This window comes from Typopeltis vanoorti, chromosome 2 (genome assembly GCF_054136105.1).
Source record: "Typopeltis vanoorti isolate ZY-2024b chromosome 2, IOZ_Tvanoo_1.0, whole genome shotgun sequence".
NCBI lineage: Eukaryota > Metazoa > Arthropoda > Arachnida > Uropygi > Thelyphonidae > Typopeltis > Typopeltis vanoorti.
In genome coordinates, this window is record NC_143550.1 from 28,727,705 (window position 1) to 28,745,089 (window position 17,385).

Here is a 17,385-nt window from a genome sequence, read left to right on the forward strand (position 1 = left end):
TTTGTCCCAAGTCATTTGACTTAGTTCAAGAAAAAATTACCAATTTCTTGAACCATCATTTTGCACAGTTGTTGGAAAACTAAGTTATATATTGGATGAGAATTTTGAATGTAGTGAGGAATTTGGAGGTCTTCATTCCTGTGATAATTTTTTTGTGAATTAGGCATGATTTTGCCAGTTTTTTCCCTGTTGGAAACTGTTTTTTTTATTAGTTCTAGAGAAAAAGTATAAATAGGCAAGAAAAAAAATGCACCTTATGATTCTGAGAATGTTTGTGGTTCTGATTTGCACACATATATAGGGCTTGAAAAATGCACTTGTCTCTGACAAGTGAGAATTTTTAGTTGATAGATTTTAAAAAAATCAGAAGTTTTAGTTTAATCGTGAGTTTTTTACGAAATGCTGATTCTGTTATATAATTTATGTGACAAGTAGTTTTTTGTATGTTTACCTTACTGCACTGTTGGGGAATTTGGTCATTGAAAATGCCTGTTTTGTTTGTCGATTATCATTGATTTTGTCATAATGGAATATGACCAATGGGAAAATAGAATAAGTTTTATCAGTTTTTCTTTAGAGAGCACTCAGTTGTACGGCAAGATACTTTTTCTTGCAAGTTGTACTGCAATTGTTCACCACACTTGAATAAAGGATGAAACCAAGAATATAATTTCTTTGCATCTTTAAATTATAGTATAATCAAGTGAAAAACTTTCAACAACCATAGCATTAACAAAAATACATTGGCCAGATCTGGGATAAACACATGTCTATGGTATATCAGGTGACTGTGGTAGGGTATACCTTGAAATCTGACTAGTGAGCCAGCACAAATTTTTTTCAATCCATGTGTGTGGGTATTTTTTTTTTTTTTTTAATTCTGACTCATGAAATGTGCAAGTGCCAAGACAGTTTTCTCGGCACTTGAGTACTATAATGATAATTCATAGATTTGACTTTACAAAAATCCTAAACTTAAGCGCTTCTTCAAAATTACTTTTTGTTGCCAGAAATAAACACCGTGCCTAATAAATGTTTGTAATATAAAACATAATTTATTTTAATCCTCTATCCATAAATAAGATTTATTTATTAACAGTATGTTTAAACTCTAGGAAGCCGAGCAGATGCATCTAAAAGCAATTCATATCAAAGAGCAACTCTTAGGTCCAGAAGATTATGAAGTAGCATTGTCTGTTGGACATCTTGCTTCACTGTATAATTATGATATGTTACTTTTTGACAAGGCAGAACAGCTGTATCTACGCTCAATAAGTATAGGTGAATTATTTTTGAATACACGTTATTTTATTTTCTATTAAATGTGTAATTTTATTTGAATTTTGATTATAATTTTCAGAATTTTAGAGATTTTACAAAATAGTTTAAATTTAAATTTCAAAATATAGAAATTTGTTTTCTATTAAACAACAAAAAAATTTCTTTTATGAAACTTGACAGTATTTATAGACTATACAAATTTAGACTTGTCATCCCTCGACTTACATCCATTCAAAGATACGTCCATGATTCCATAAGGGAATAAATAACATTTTCGACTATACTTTCAAACAAGATGCAAGAGAGCATAAAGTAATAAGGTTTCTATTTAGCAACAATGCATCATGCGCAGCAACAACAGCAAGTTCAGTCGGCATTCAGCACTTCTTCAACAGTTCCTCTGTTGATTTTATGTTTGAGAAATAGGTTATTTATGTGTTTATCATTAAATATTTTGCGATATTTTGTGCAACATGGCCCCCCCCCCTACATGCCTAATCAAAAAAGCTAGTGAAGAATCACATAAAAAGAGGCGAGCAATTGATCTTGAAACGAAGTTGCAAGTCTTTTGCCCCTTTCTTGACTGAGAGTAACCTTAACTTCCATGGATGCCTCAGTGTTCTCTCCCTGCCTTCCATATAACGAAAAATTTCATCATTTGAAATGCCATAACACCCATTATATGATGATATGATAGACCTCTATCATATCATCCCTCTTTCTCCTGTTAACCAGAGTCTGCAATCCACATACTCGCAGTCTGTCCTCATAATCTAAATCCCATAATCCAAATATAATGCACAGATTTGGAACTCAGAAGACCAAATCTGTGCACAGTAATCCAGGTGTGGTCTTATCAAAGCCTTATAAAGAGGCAAAATTACTTCCTTACCCTTACATGTCAAGGTTCACTTCAACATAGCAATTATCCTCTGAGTTGTATTTGCAACTTTTGCTATGTGACCTTTGAGCTTTAAATTCTTATCCACCAATACACCAAGATCCCTTGCCTCTTCAGTTTCTTGTAGCATAACCCTACTAATATAATATGCTGCTGGAACTCTAATCATGCCAAAGTGCATTACTTTACACTTACTAACGTTAAACTGACAGCCATTTTTTTTTTTTTTTTGCCTAGATTTCCAGTCTATTCAAATCATTTTGTAATTGTTGAATATCAGTAGCATCCCTGATTGCCCTGCCTATCTTCACATCATCAGCAAACAATTGCAAATCTGATGATAGACCTTGCTTGATGTTATTAATGTATAGATTGAACAATAATGGTCCAAGGACTGACCCTGAGGTACATCACTGGTTGCCTCAAATCTGGCAGATTCACACCCACTGTATACCACTTTGTGATATCTGTCTGTCAACCATCCCCTGATCCAAGTCAATAGATTATATTCCAATCCTATATTCTCCAGCTTACGCAACAGCCTATCATGTGGTATCCTATCAAATGCCTTAGAAAAATCCAACATTATCATAGTGTATCCATTCCCTTTATCCAATTCGGCTGTAACATTGTTATAAAATATGAGCAAATTGCTAAAACGTGACCTTTCTTTAGTAAACCCATGCTGTTCTCTGCAGAATACAGAATGCTTGTCTAGCCATTTCTGTATGCAAGTTCTTACCAGTGGCAGCCAGTGAAAATTTTAAGTGGGAGTGCTGCAGATACAAAATGAAAAATAAAAATTCTTATTTTCCTAATCAGTAACCAATTTATTAATAAATAAATTTACATATTAAAAAATTGCTTTATGAATAATATTTCACCCTCACCACGAACAAACACCAATAATAAAAGTTTTGTATCTCACAGAAATAACGCGTGCATGCATACAATTTTTCTGTAAGTGACACTGCCCAAATGAGCAGTGTCAGAATCACCTGTAACATGCAACGACAAGCGTAAACGAATATCAGTGAGTCTAACTGCATACAATTTATCTATGAGCTGCCACTGGTTCTTACCAGCTTCTCTAAAATCTTCACTACCACACCAGAGATACTAATAGGCCAGTAGTTAGACACATCAGTTTGGCACCTCCCTTGTACAATGGAACTATCATACATTCCTTCCATTCTTGTGGTTCATTCCTGAGCTGAGACTCTCCATTCTTGTGGTTCATTCCTGAGCTGAGACTCATATTATACAAATGTGTGAAAGGCCTAGCCAATTCAGCTGAACATTTCTTTAGCAAATGGGCTGATATTCCATCTGTCCCTATTGACAAATTCTTATCCAGGTTATGCAAGAACTCTTCAACCTCATTTTCATGAACCTCTAACTCTTCATCCAACATAGCAGTAGCACTGTGCACCATGCTACATACACCTGGTTGATATATCTTAGCAAAGTGAGCACTCATTAACTGAACAATCTCCTTAGCTTCCGACACTCATGTACCATCTGCATTCAGTAAAGTTATTCTTCCACATTCATTCTTTCTTTTGCTTGTGGCATAACGATGAAATTCTTTTGGATGGCCAAAAGAATTTTATCGTTATGCATGGTCAGTTCCTTTTCATACTCCGTTTTAGCTTTTCTCACAATACTTGTTACTTTTCTGATCTGAGCTTTATATATTTTATAACTCCTCTCACCCTTATTCTCACGCTGTTCTTTCCACTTCATCTTTTTCTCGTGGATCTCTTGCTTAATAAGGCTGCACATCCATTTTACTCCCAACCTATTTATTCTTCGAACACTAGAGATACATTGAGATACTGCCTCATTCAAGCACTTTTTCAAAGATTCCCATGCATTGCTGACATTTTTTCCATTCAGTAACTGATACCATGGGACCAAAGATAGTATTCTTCTAAGTTGATCATAATTTCCAGCTTTGCAGTTCAGCATGTAGCCTGTTTTAATCAGAGCTTCAATACAAGTAGATACTTTCCAAGAAAGAACACGGTGATCACTGCTACCAATTGGTGGTAAAATAGCCATATTCTTGACAGATCCCTCCTGACACTATGAGCAAATCCAACACTCTTTGACCTCGAGTTCCTTCTTTCACATGCTGCTTGAGAAAGTTGTCTCGCAACAATTCAATAAATTCTTGTTCTTTCTTATCATGAGATTTCTCTTCTACCCAGTCAGTGTTTGGAAAATTAAAGTTGCCCATTATGATCATTCGCTTAGTACCCATAAGGCTAAATTGGCAATGTATTTCTTCGTCCCCTACAATTGAGCTGCCAGGTCTGTAGCAACACCTCACCATATATTTCATTCTGTTAACCTCCACTTCATATCAGATACTCAAACTCATCGCTACATGGAACATTGTTACCATCGTTTTCTTGTATTTCTACCCTAAGTGGACTTAAGTCATCTGATATCATTAGTAGCACTCCTCCTCCTCTCCTATCTCTTCTGTCATTCCTAAAAAATAGTATATCCGTTAAAATCAATCCCACTTACCATATCTGATTCTGATAGCCAGGTTTCACTAATGCCAACAATCTTAGGCCACATCATATTCAATAAAGCAACAAACTCAACCCCTTTGTTTCTAATGCTCCTGGCATTTGTGTACAGACATAACATTATAATTAGATATGCAATCTATTTGGTCTTGTTCTAGAATTTTCTCTTTTCCCTCCCCAAACATACTTAAAAGGTCTGAACCCAAAGCACATTTTCTACTCCTTTGCCACATACATAACCATGTTCAAAGGATTCATATCTTTATCACGTTTGTATACCATAGCTGAACTTTCACACACATTTTTCCCATTCCTCCCTTGATGATCTAGTTTCCCTGACTCTCCAGTGGGTCACATACCAAGAAGTAATTTCTCCAGGTTTCTGATGCCAGATGAATTCAAGTACAGGCCATCATTCTTATACAAGATACTTCAGGTGCAAAAAAAAACTTAATAATAAGGTGAGACACCTTTTGGTAACTCGTATAGGTAAATATGACTTCTCCGTTGCTTCCACCTTTGTGTCACCACCTCTAGGTCTGGCTCCCATTGACGAGACCTCAGCAAAGGTCGAAACCGGTTGGAAGCTTGGCTGATGAATGACAATGCTGTAGCCCATGAAGTTTTTACTGAGGCTCGGCTGTTGCTCTCGCCCAGGTCCTGAGTGGGGGGGTAATGAATGGCAATGCTGTAGCCCGTGAAGTTAACTGAGGTATGGCTGTTGCTGTTACCCCTCGGATGAGATATGAGCAAATGAGCGGCTCTGCTCGGTGGTGGGGTGAGCTTGCCACAGTGTAGAGCCAACCGGTTCTTTGAGTTCTTCTCAGTGGCAGGGTGAGCCTGTTACTGAGGGGAACAACGCTGAGTTTTTGGAGTTTGAGCTGTACTTGAACATTCAACAAAGGTCGAAACCGGTCTGGGTAATGGCCCTTCCCTTAATGCATAGCATTATATATGTCTGTAAGGAGATGTGCTTTGCATTATGGGAGATACTAAGACAAGGAGTGATGAGAGCTTGGCCCACCTTTACCATGAGTTGCCTCAGTCCTGATGATACTTCAGGCACAAACTTTGATTACACTTGGATAAAGGATTAAACTAAACTTATTATACTCTAACCAAGTGCAAAAAAAACTTCCAACATCTTTCTCTAAATCCAGAGTATTTTAATAATAAGGTGAGACACCTTTTAGCAACTCGTATAGGTAAATATGATTTCTCCATTGCTTCCACCTTGGTATCACCACTTCTGAGTCTGGCTCCCACTGACGAGACCTCAACAAAGGTTGAAACCGGTGTGGGTAGTGGCCCTTCTCTTAATGCATAGCATTATACATGTCTGCAAGGAGATATGCTTTGCATTATGGGAGATACTAAGACAAGTGATGAGAGCTTAATCTGCCTTTACCACAAATTGCTTCAGTCCTGAAGATAATTCAGGTGCAAACTTTGTTTGCTTACTTGGATAAAGGATTAAACTAAATTTATTATACAAATAGTTTCTTCTGTCAAACATACCCCACACATCTAAAAACACTCATCCATATCTTCTACATAGCCTGCATGTGAAATCATTTGCTATCATCGCACTCCCTCTTAACTCAGTACTATCATATCTAGGTAGTAATCCTACAATTTTTACTCTTTCACATTTCTTTTTCGCTTCTTCCAACAGACCTTTCATATCTTCTCTCATACTGTGTTTGTCACAACTTAAATTATTAGTATATACCAGCACTACCATTTCTTTTACATTTCTTTTTTGGTTTTCAATTACATTTGCCATATTTTAAATTTTCGCTCCAGGGAAGCTAGAAGTGGTGACTCCCTTGGCAAGCACAAATTTGAAAATCGAGTCACCATACCATATTACCTCTATTTTCTTAGATATTAACTGACTTACCTTGTTGTTACTAAATCGCTTAAGGAAATTACAACGTACAATAGAATATACATTAAAATAAATTTTAATACACTTCCAATATTTTGGCAATGTTGTGTTTGGGGCAGTCTCATGCAACCAAATTTGTTGAGGTTTGGATTGCTTCTTAGGGTTGAGGCTGATTCCATGAATAGCCTTTCGTATTTGAATTTATTACGGTGTATTATCATGGCTTTCTTCCACCGTATTCTATGGCGGGTATCCAGCGCATGGTCTGCAAGACCAGAGTGGCTGTATTGGTGAAGCTGGATGTAGTCCTTGTGTTCTGAAATTCTGATATTAGCTGTCCTGCCTATTTGGTCAAAGTAAGACAGCTTACAGCTGCAAGGGACTTGGTATACACCAGGTAGGTCTGGGGGGGGGGGTCTTTAATGGAGCAGATAAGGGATGCCAATTTTTTATAAAGTCTGTAACAAGAAGTTAAGTCATGTTTTATTAGGATTTTTGTAATTTTTTCCAAGGTGCCATGGATATAGGGAATGGTGATGGATTTAGAGTAATCCGTGTTGTGAAGGGGGTTTGTAGTTTATTGGTTTCAATATCTTTTGGATTTGGGGGGGGGTAGAAAGAAAGTGTTGAGAATGTGGTTTAGTTCTGTGGCTAGGGCATTGTCATTTGAACTGATAAGTTTAGCCCTGTTGTGTAGTGTCTTAATGAACCTTCCAAACCACGTTGCCAACGATATTAGACTGGATGTGGCTTGTGTTCTGACCAAAGCGAAACCACCAAAAACCAACATGCCCAATAAGGAAATTAAATCTCTGCAAGAATTAAAGAAAAACAAGGAAATAATAATCACCAAAGCAGATAAAGGGAATGCCACAGTATTGCTTAACCAAAAGGATAACACAGGGAAGCTGAATGCTCTATTGTTAGATTGGGCTACTTATCTCCCTATCGAGTACAATTCCTCCAACTCGCAAATTAGAAAATTCCACAGGCTTCTTAAGAAGGTCACTTCTTGGCCTGTAGAAGTCACTAACAAATTAAAACCATTTAACTCCATACCCCCCCCCCCCCCCATATATATGGAATCCCAAAAATACATAAAGAAAATGTGCCATTATGTCCCATTGTGGATGGCATTGATTCCTCCACATACAAACTACCTAAACATTTGGCCAAACCCCTCGCACAGTATGCTGGCAGCACACCTTCACACATAAAAAACTCAGCCCACTTCAAAGCCAGCATAGAAAACCTTACACTCAAACACACTGACGTAATGGTCAGTTTTGATGTCTCTTCCCTATTCACAAATGCCCCACTCAAAGTATCCTTAGAGCTAATCCAAGCTAAATTTCCTCCCGATATCACAGCCCTATTTCAGTTCACAATGAACTCGGGCTATTTTGTTTGGCAAGGAAAATTCTGCAAACAAATAGAGGGGACAGCCATGGGTTCTCCACTCTCCCCACCCTTGGCCAACTTTGATATGGAGACTTAAACTCTGCCCCACAAAAACCAACTATATAGCTTCGCTATGTTGATGATGTGTTCGCTATTTGGCCACATGTCTCCGATGCATTCCTCTCCTTCCTAACACACTTAAACAACCAACACCCCAGAATCAAGTTCACCCTGGAAGAAGGAAAAAAACAACTGCCTTCCTTTCTTAGACACACGAATCGCCCTCCAGCCTGATGGAACCTTGGTTTTCTCAGTTTATAGAAAACCTACCCATACAGGCAGATGCATTCACCAACAACCCCCCCCCCACACCTACTCCTCACTACAATATGGAGTCATTAAGACACTACACAACAGGGCTAAACTTATCTGTTCAAATGACAATGCCCTAACCACAGAACTAAACCACATTCTCAACACTTTCTTAGCCAATGGCTATCCCCCCCCAAAAAAAAAAAAAAAAAAAAAAAAAAAATTCATAAGATATTGAAACCAATAAACCACAACCCCCGTTCACAACATGGATTACTCTAAATCCATCACCATTCCCTATATCCGGGGCACCTTGGAAAAAATTACAAAAATCCTAAAAAAATATGACTTAACTTCTTGTTACAGACCTTATAAAAAAATTGGCATCCCTTATCCGCTCCACTAAAGACCAACCTCCCCCCCCCCCCTACACCTACCTGGTGTATAACAAGTTCTTTGCAGCTGTAAGCTGTCCTACTTTGGCCAAACAGGCAGGACAGCTAATATCAGAATTTCAGAACACAAGGACTATATCCGGTTTCACTAATACAGCCACTCTGGTCTTGCAGACCATATGCTGGATACCCACCATAGAATACGGTGGAAGAATGCCACGATAATACACCGTAGTAAATTCAAATACGAAAGGCTATTCATAGAATCGGCCTCAGCCCTAAGAAACAATCCAAATCTCAACAAATTTGGTTGCATGAGACTGCCCTAAATTTGGGAAACCTACATCAGAAGAGCTTCATCCCAGTCAGCCAAGAATAACAACACTGCTGGCTAGGGGGCACCATCAGGACTTTTAGGAGAAAGAATAGCTTCCTGCTTCATTCCTCATTTACTGTGTTGTTGTGCTTGCATGCACGTGTCTTGTATTTAAGTTCCTGTGATAATGGCAACGTGATGTTGTCAAAATACCCCCCCCCCCCCCCACCCCCCCCCCCCCCCACCCCCCCCCCCCCCCACCCCCCCCCCCCCCCACCCCCCCCCCCCCCCACCCCCCCCCCCCCCCACCCCCCCCCCCCCCCACCCCCCCCCCCCCCCACCCCCCCCCCCCCCCACCCCCCCCCCCCCCCACCCCCCCCCCCCCCCACCCCCCCCCCCCCCCACCCCCCCCCCCCCCCACCCCCCCCCCCCCCCACCCCCCCCCCCCCCCACCCCCCCCCCCCCCCACCCCCCCCCCCCCCCACCCCCCCCCCCCCCCACCCCCCCCCCCCCCCACCCCCCCCCCCCCCCACCCCCCCCCCCCCCCACCCCCCCCCCCCCCCACCCCCCCCCCCCCCCACCCCCCCCCCCCCCCACCCCCCCCCCCCCCCACCCCCCCCCCCCCCCACCCCCCCCCCCCCCCACCCCCCCCCCCCCCCACCCCCCCCCCCCCCCACCCCCCCCCCCCCCCACCCCCCCCCCCCCCCACCATAACACTCGACAAAGACGACTTATTAGTCAGTTTTGACGTTTCTGCCCTTTTCACTAATGTCCCCATCAATGACACAATTCTCCTACTACAGAACAAATTTCCGCCCAACATTACGGCCCTCTTTGCCCACGCACTAAAGTCCGGTTACTTTGTGTGGCAAAACAAATTCTACCTACAAAAGGAAGGTACAGCCATGGGCTCACCATTATCCCCCCCCAATCGCGAACTTCTACATGGAAACCTTTGAGCAAAGGGCTCTTGATTCCGCCACGCTTCGACCGACAATCTGGCTCAGATACGTTGACGACGTGTTCGCGATCTGGCCGCACGGGCGACAAACGCTAAACACATTCCTCAGCCACCTAAACAAACAACACGAACGCATACAATTTACCATCGAAATCGAAAACCAAAATTCGCTCCCGTTCCTAGACACACTATTTACACGTCTTCCTTCAGGCAGTCTATCCTTCACGGTCTACCGAAAACCGACACACACGGGCCAATACATACATGCGAATTCATACCACCACCCAGCACAAAAATATGGAGTCATAAACACCCTTAAAAACAGAGCCACAACTATTTGCTCTAACCAGCAAGCCCTGAAACAAGAACTAAAAATCATTAGTGACACATTCATAAACAATGGCTATAACAAAAATACTGTCAATAAAATACTCTATAAAACCACAACAAAAACGAATCTAGATTACAGTAAAACTATAGCCATCCCATACATTAAAGGGTTATCATTGGTGAAACAGGACGGACAATCCCTATACGCAAGAAAGAACACATTAGACACATTAAATATAACCATTATGGTGAAGCAGGCCTCTCAGACCATGCACTTAACACCTTACACCAAATCAACTGGAAAAGCACCTGCTCCTTACACCACACAAAAACATGGTACGAAAGAAAATTTAAAGAATCCTGCGAAATCCTGATAAACCACCCAAATATCAACAATAAAGATGATATGAAAATTCCAAGGATCTGGATTGCACACATTCAGCCAACCTAATATGAAAGATTCAACATAAGTCAGGACTTTAGCCAATCCACTAGTATTAGAAACCATTCCACTCAAACTGGCTGGAATGATGTTAATATATGTATATAGTAGACAACACATATAATAGGACTCTAGCGTTGATGTATATATATATATATATATATATATATTTTTTTTTTTTTTTTTTCCACCAGAGGTCAGGCCAACAATTGTGGTAGCAGTTAGTCAGTGTCTTTAACGAACCAGTATGATTGTAGTATAGCTTATTTCTTGTGTATATTTGTACGCTCCAGAAGATGACCTTGACATAAAGGTCGAAACGTCGAATTGTAAAATTTTAGTAATAGTAAACTAAAGTTTTTATTCAAACACGGTAGTTGTCTCCATAATTTCCAAAAAAAAATGTAAAATTGTTCCACTGCATAAAGGTGATGATAAGGCTGTAGCTTCAAATTATAGGTCATTCTGTATATCTGGAGTTGTGGTGAAGGTACTGGTAAGAAGTAGGATACAGAAATGGGTTCATAACAGCAGTATTCTCTGTTGTTATCGGCATGGGTTTGTTAAAGGGAGATCATGTTTTATTAACTTATGTACTATAACAAGTTGAAAAATTTCTGGGACAAGGGAGTTGCATATACAGTAGTATACTTGGATTTTATAAAAGCTTTTGATAGACTGCCACATGACAAGCTGTTAAATAAATTGAGATGGATGAGATTGGATAACAGGCTTCTGAGTTGGATCAGTGACTGGCTGTCAGATAGGTATCAGAAAGTTGTATATGGTGGTGCAGTATCCCAAAACAGGAATGTTACTAGTGGTGTACTGCAGGAGTCGGTTTTGGGACCATTGTTGTTCAGTTGTATGTTAATGATATTGGGATGGGTTTAACTAGAGATATGCAGCTGTTTGCAGATGATGCAAAACTGGGGAGAGCAATGCAGAGGCAAATGCATGTTATGTCATTGGATGAGTACTTGAATGGATTGCATCAATGGGCAGGTAAGTGGAACTGTCAGTTCAATGCCTCAAAGTTTAAGGTTTTGAAATATGGTAAGCAGTAATGGGGGGCAAAGTATACTCTTTGTGGGGAAACTTTAAAGCGAGTAGTGGAGTTGAAAGATCTAGGAGTTGTAGTGGACAAGGAGCTAACATTCAGGGGCCACATTGTATAAGTTGTGAAGACATCATATCAGATAATAGCAATGATGTGGAGGACCCTGACATGCAGAAATAGAGGTTATGATGCCATTGTATAAGGTCTTGATTAGGCCTCATATGGGTTATTGTGTACAGATTTGGGGACGAGGATATGTTAGAAAGGGTCTAGAGAAGATTCACAAAGGTCGTCGGTGATCTTTGGAATGTGGAGTATGAGGACAAATTGAGAGAATGTAAATTGTAGGGCCTTGTGAATAGGACGAAGAGGGGGGGGCAGCATCATATCTGAGACATATAAGTTAGTCATGGGTTATCATCAGGTTGACATGGAAGAGATTTTTCATAGGTTGGGGGAGGGAAATAGAACAAGAGTCCATCCCTGGAAACGGTATAAGGAGGGTATGAGCAGAGGAGTGAGGAGAGGTTCTTTACATGGAGAGTGGTTCAGTGGAATGCATTGCCGGAGTGTGTTTTGAATGTGGAGACATTTAATCAGTTTAATACACTGTTGAATGAGCTTTGTATGTGATAGTGTGTATCTCCCACGATGAGTCTTGGACTCCATGCAGGTCAGATGTTAATCATCATCATCAAATTCCTGCCATGTACCCTCAAGGGGTGTACAGGATATGAAGTACTACATGAAAAAATTACATCATTACTAACTTCCTATCTACAATTTTCCTCCAAATCAGTCTGTTACTTGTCAAGACTTCAACATTATCAGATCTTATATTTCTATCGTCTAAGGCACTTTGTACCTTATCAATCCATATATATCTTGGTCTTCCTCTGGGTCATTTTCCTGCCAACCTGGCAGAGAACACTTGCTTTGCTAATCTTTCCTCTCCCATTCTATTTAAGTGACCATACCACCTGAGATTAGCTCTGCTAATGCATTCCTGGATGCTGACAATGTCAAGTTCTTTCCTAATATCCTCATTTTTAATATGATATTGCCATTGATGCCATCTATTCATGCCTCTAATCTTTCTCAGGACTCTCATATCTGCAGTCTCTAGTCTTTGGTCAAGTGTTTTACTTCTGACCCAGCTCTCAGATCCATAAGTTAAAACTGGTTTGAACACTGTCTTGTATACAGCTAATTTAGTGTTCCGACTAATTTCTCTCTTATTCCATATGAATTTATTCAATTGACTTCCCACCATACTGTGGGAAGTCAATTACATTGCTGATTCTGTTGTCTATTTCTATATTTAATTTACCATCTTCAGTAAAAATCATGCCTAAGTAGCTGAAATGTTTTACTTGTTCCACAAGTTCTCCATTCACAACACAGTTGACATTTTCAATGATTCTGCCTATTTTCATTGTCTTTGTCTTTTTATTGCTGACCTTCATACCATATCTATTACAACAGCTATTCAATTTAGTCAGAGAATCTTGCAGACTTGTAGCGGATTTATTTAGAAGTATACCATCATCCGCATAAAGCAAATAGCTGACATTAACATCTCCAATTTTGATATCAGGTTTAATACCACTTTCCTTCATAATGTGATCCATATAGATAATGAATAACAGAGGGGGATAATGTACATCCTTGTCTCACACCAGATTTAACATTAAACCATCTTCCTGTACTTCCTTCAATTCTAACTGCTGACTTACAACTCAAATAAAGACTAAGTATTGCTTGATATAATGCCCCTTTGACACCATATAACTGCAGCGTATTGAATAGCTTCTCTCTTGGCACCTTGTCATATGCCTTTTCCAAATCGACAAAACTTAAATACAGATCTTTGTTATATTCCCATGATTTCTCGACTATTTGTCGTAAAGTGAAGATCTGATCCTGACAGCCTCTATTTGGCCTGAATCCAGCTTGTTCTTCACCAAGCTTTTCTTCCACAATTCTTCTCAACCGTTTCTCAAGTATACTTGCATAGATCTTGCCAGGAACACTCAGTAGGGAAATACCTCTGTAATTCTCACATTCAGTTTTATTTCCCTTTTTATATATGCGTACTATGAGAGCTCTACTCCAATCACCGGGAATTCGTCCCTCTGTCCAGGCTTTCTGAACTATGCAGTGCAGCCACTGTAAGACTTTTATGCCACCATACTTCAGCATTTCTGGTCGAATATCATCTACTCCTGCTGCCTTTCCACATTTCAAGCCTTTGATGGCTTTTTCTACTTCAAGTATGGATATGTATTCCTGACTGCATGCCTGGTCAGTGTTTTTTATCACTGTGCTGTCATCACTGCTTGTTTCATTTAGCAGTTTTTCAAAGTAATTACTCCATACCTCAAGGATATCTTTTTCTCCTGTTTTCATGTCACCTTTATCATCTCTAACTCCTTTTACAGCACTCTTTCCTCCATTCCTAAGCTTCTTCAACAACCTCCGGAATAGTTTGCCACCTTCGTGATATTTATTTTCTATATTCTTGCCAAAGTCCTCCCATGACTTTTGTTTAGCTAGTTTTACACACTGTTTAGCTTTCTTACATTTGTCTCTGTATTCTCTAAGAGCACAAGCTGACTTATTTGCCATGAACATTTGATATGCTTTCTTCTTTTCCTTCACCGCCTCTTTAACTTCCTGTGTCCACCAGGGAGTTCTGATTTTTTTATCCTTGCACACAACCTCACCACATGCCTCTCTGGCAGAATCAATCAATGTTTTCTTCAGAGTTTGCCACTGAATCTCCAAGGTTTGATTCCTGTTCTCAAACTCTTTCATTTTCTTTTCAATAATATTTCTGTATTTTAGTCTACAGTTAACATCTGTCAGATGTTAATAATAATAAATAATATAAAAAGTCCAACAAAATTACTATCATTAACGAAATGATAAATTTATTAAACCAATAATAACGAATCTATGAGATTTTCACTGAGATACAGAAATTGATTCAAATTTTAGTGCCAACAGTGCTATCTAATGCAATGTATCAGCATATCAGGAAATGTTAAAATTCCACCATTCACAGTACACAGCTGTGAATAACTGGTGATATGCAACTGTTTTACAGATGATGCAAAATGTTTTGGGCTTGAATTAAAGTTTCCCATTCATGTACAAAGAATATTCAGGTGAGAACATGGATAACATAGTGACACGGCATAAACTGTTATTGGAAATTGGTTCGCTGTTGAGAAATAAAGGAAGCTAGCAATGCAGTGGACGCATATTGATTTGTAATGATATGGGAAACTTTTCAACCTAGCCTCCATAAATCCACTTATTGGACCCACACTAAGCTGGCCCAGTAAATGGATAATGTATGGCAGGACAAAATTGTCTTACATAATGTGATGTGCATGAAAGATTGTGGTTTAGAGATTGCAAGTTCTGTTTACAAGTTAGTAGGTGCAAATATCTCATTTCAACATCCACAAAACATCAGTTCTTAGTCATAAAGCACTTCTAAGTTATCCCATTCCAAGATCTATATTTCTGATTAACTGTGGGTTAGATAAATAAAGAATCGCCATACTTTGATGTACTTTATTTATTGTTGTATTACTACTGTCATCCAGCATGGAAAGCTTCACAAAGAAGCTTTTTCTTTTTTTTTTTTCTTTTTTTTTTTTTTTCACAAAGAAATATTTTTTTTGCTCAAATTAGTGATTACTCTGTTTTGCAAACATTGAAATCAACTGCATAACATGATAACTTTGACATTCTTCATTTGAAAATACCTGAAAATTTAATTTTCATAGTTCTCAGTTAACTGTGTGCTAGCTTGAACAGTGCCTTACTATTTTGTTACATTTTATTCTCTAATGTTACACTCATCGCTCTTTCCAGTAGCATATTCCATTCACTTAATATTTGTGGTGCAAAAAATATGTACTACTTACTACTTATGCTCTTATTCACTTTTTTCATTCTTATTCATTTTAGTAGTAACAAGGTTACATTGTTACTAATGTCCTGTTAGATCTTATATTTTTATTTTCTGGGCACCTCTTACTGTGTCATTCCATCTAGACTTTTGTCTTTCCTCTGGATTGGATCTTTCTCTTGCCATCTTGACACCAAACACCTGTTTTGCTAATTTTTCCACTCTCGTTCTTTTTTCATTTATGTTTTTGATGTTTCTGTCTATTTTCCATTGTCTTTATCTTTTTATTGCTGATATTCATATGAAATTTATTGCAGCAGTTATTTAATTTCATCAGGGAATTCTGTAGACTTATACTGGATTTATTCAGGAGTTCATCATCATGCGTATCAAGGATTTAGGCCTAGCATGGCCTGTTCTGGACTTAGAAGTCATCGTTGAATCGTTTAAGAAGACGTTCTGGTTTTCTTTTTTCCTAATGGCTTGTACTTTAAGGCTTTTTGGTAATCTTTCTGTTTTCATTCTTTGAACATGTTCCATCCATTTATGTTTCTATTTTTTAATTTTTTCTATTACTGGTTCTTGGTTTAATTCTTTAATAATTTCTTCGTTTCTTTTGTGATCAAATAGGATATACTTTGCAGTTTTTCTCATAAACTTCATTTCTGCTGTTGTTAATCTTTGTCTTTTTGTTTTATTGTCCAGATTTCGCTTCCATACATTAAGTCTGGTAGGGCTAATGTATTGTATACTTTTAGCCTGGTTTGTTTTTGAACTAGGTTTGGTTTAAATATAGAGTTAATTGCACCTGTTATTTTTAAATATTTTGCAATTTTTACGTTTATATCTTTTTCATTTTCATATGTGATCATACATCCTAGGTAGTTAAATGAATTCACCTGTTTCTAAGATCTTGTTATCTATTACTATTTTAGTTCTTGCTGGATCTTGTCCTTTAAAGGCCATAGTTTTTGATTTTTCTGTTGATATTATCATACCATAATCTTTGGATATCTCATTTAGATCTAAAATAGCTTTCTGTAAGTTATCTTCAGAATTTGTAATTATTATTTGGTCGTCGGCAAAGAGGAGAGTATTTAAGTTAACTGTAGGAGAAAGTTTAATTCCTTGATGTAAATTTTTATTCCATTTTATTATTATTTCATTTAAGTAGATAATAAAAAGAGTTGCTGAGAGGGGACATCCCTGTCGGACCCCTTGGTTTATCTCTCTCGTATATGATATCCCGTGATTTAATCTTATTTGTATGTGAATATTTTCATTTATACTTGTGATAGCTTTTAGGATATTATTTGGTATTTGTCTTTCTTTTAATATGTTAAATAATATGTTTCTTTTAACTTTGTCAAATCCTTTTTCAAAGTCAATAAATGCAATATGTGTTTCTAAATTGTATTTTCTTCTTTTCTCTATTATTAATTTTAGGCAAAAGGCTGGGTCTATACATGATCGTCCTTTTCTAAATCCATTCTGTACTTCTAGAATAAAGTTTTTAGAATATTTCATTAGTTTGTTATTTAAGATTCTGCTATATATTTTGTAAAAGGAATTTAGTAATAAATTCCTTTTACAAAATACTAATACCTCTATATTTATTGTTACACAA

General features: G+C 38.4%; 1 protein-coding gene across 1 annotated transcript in view; it reads left to right on the plus strand.

Annotated features, from left to right (window-relative positions):
• Positions 1-17,385, plus strand: part of Pat1 (Protein interacting with APP tail-1) — a 265,102-nt gene that overhangs the window by 235,185 nt on the left and 12,532 nt on the right. The window contains exon 13 of the mRNA XM_090404192.1: positions 1,116-1,281. Within this exon, the coding sequence (XP_090260318.1) occupies positions 1,116-1,281 (166 nt within the window). The remainder of the gene's footprint in view (positions 1-1,115; positions 1,282-17,385) is intronic.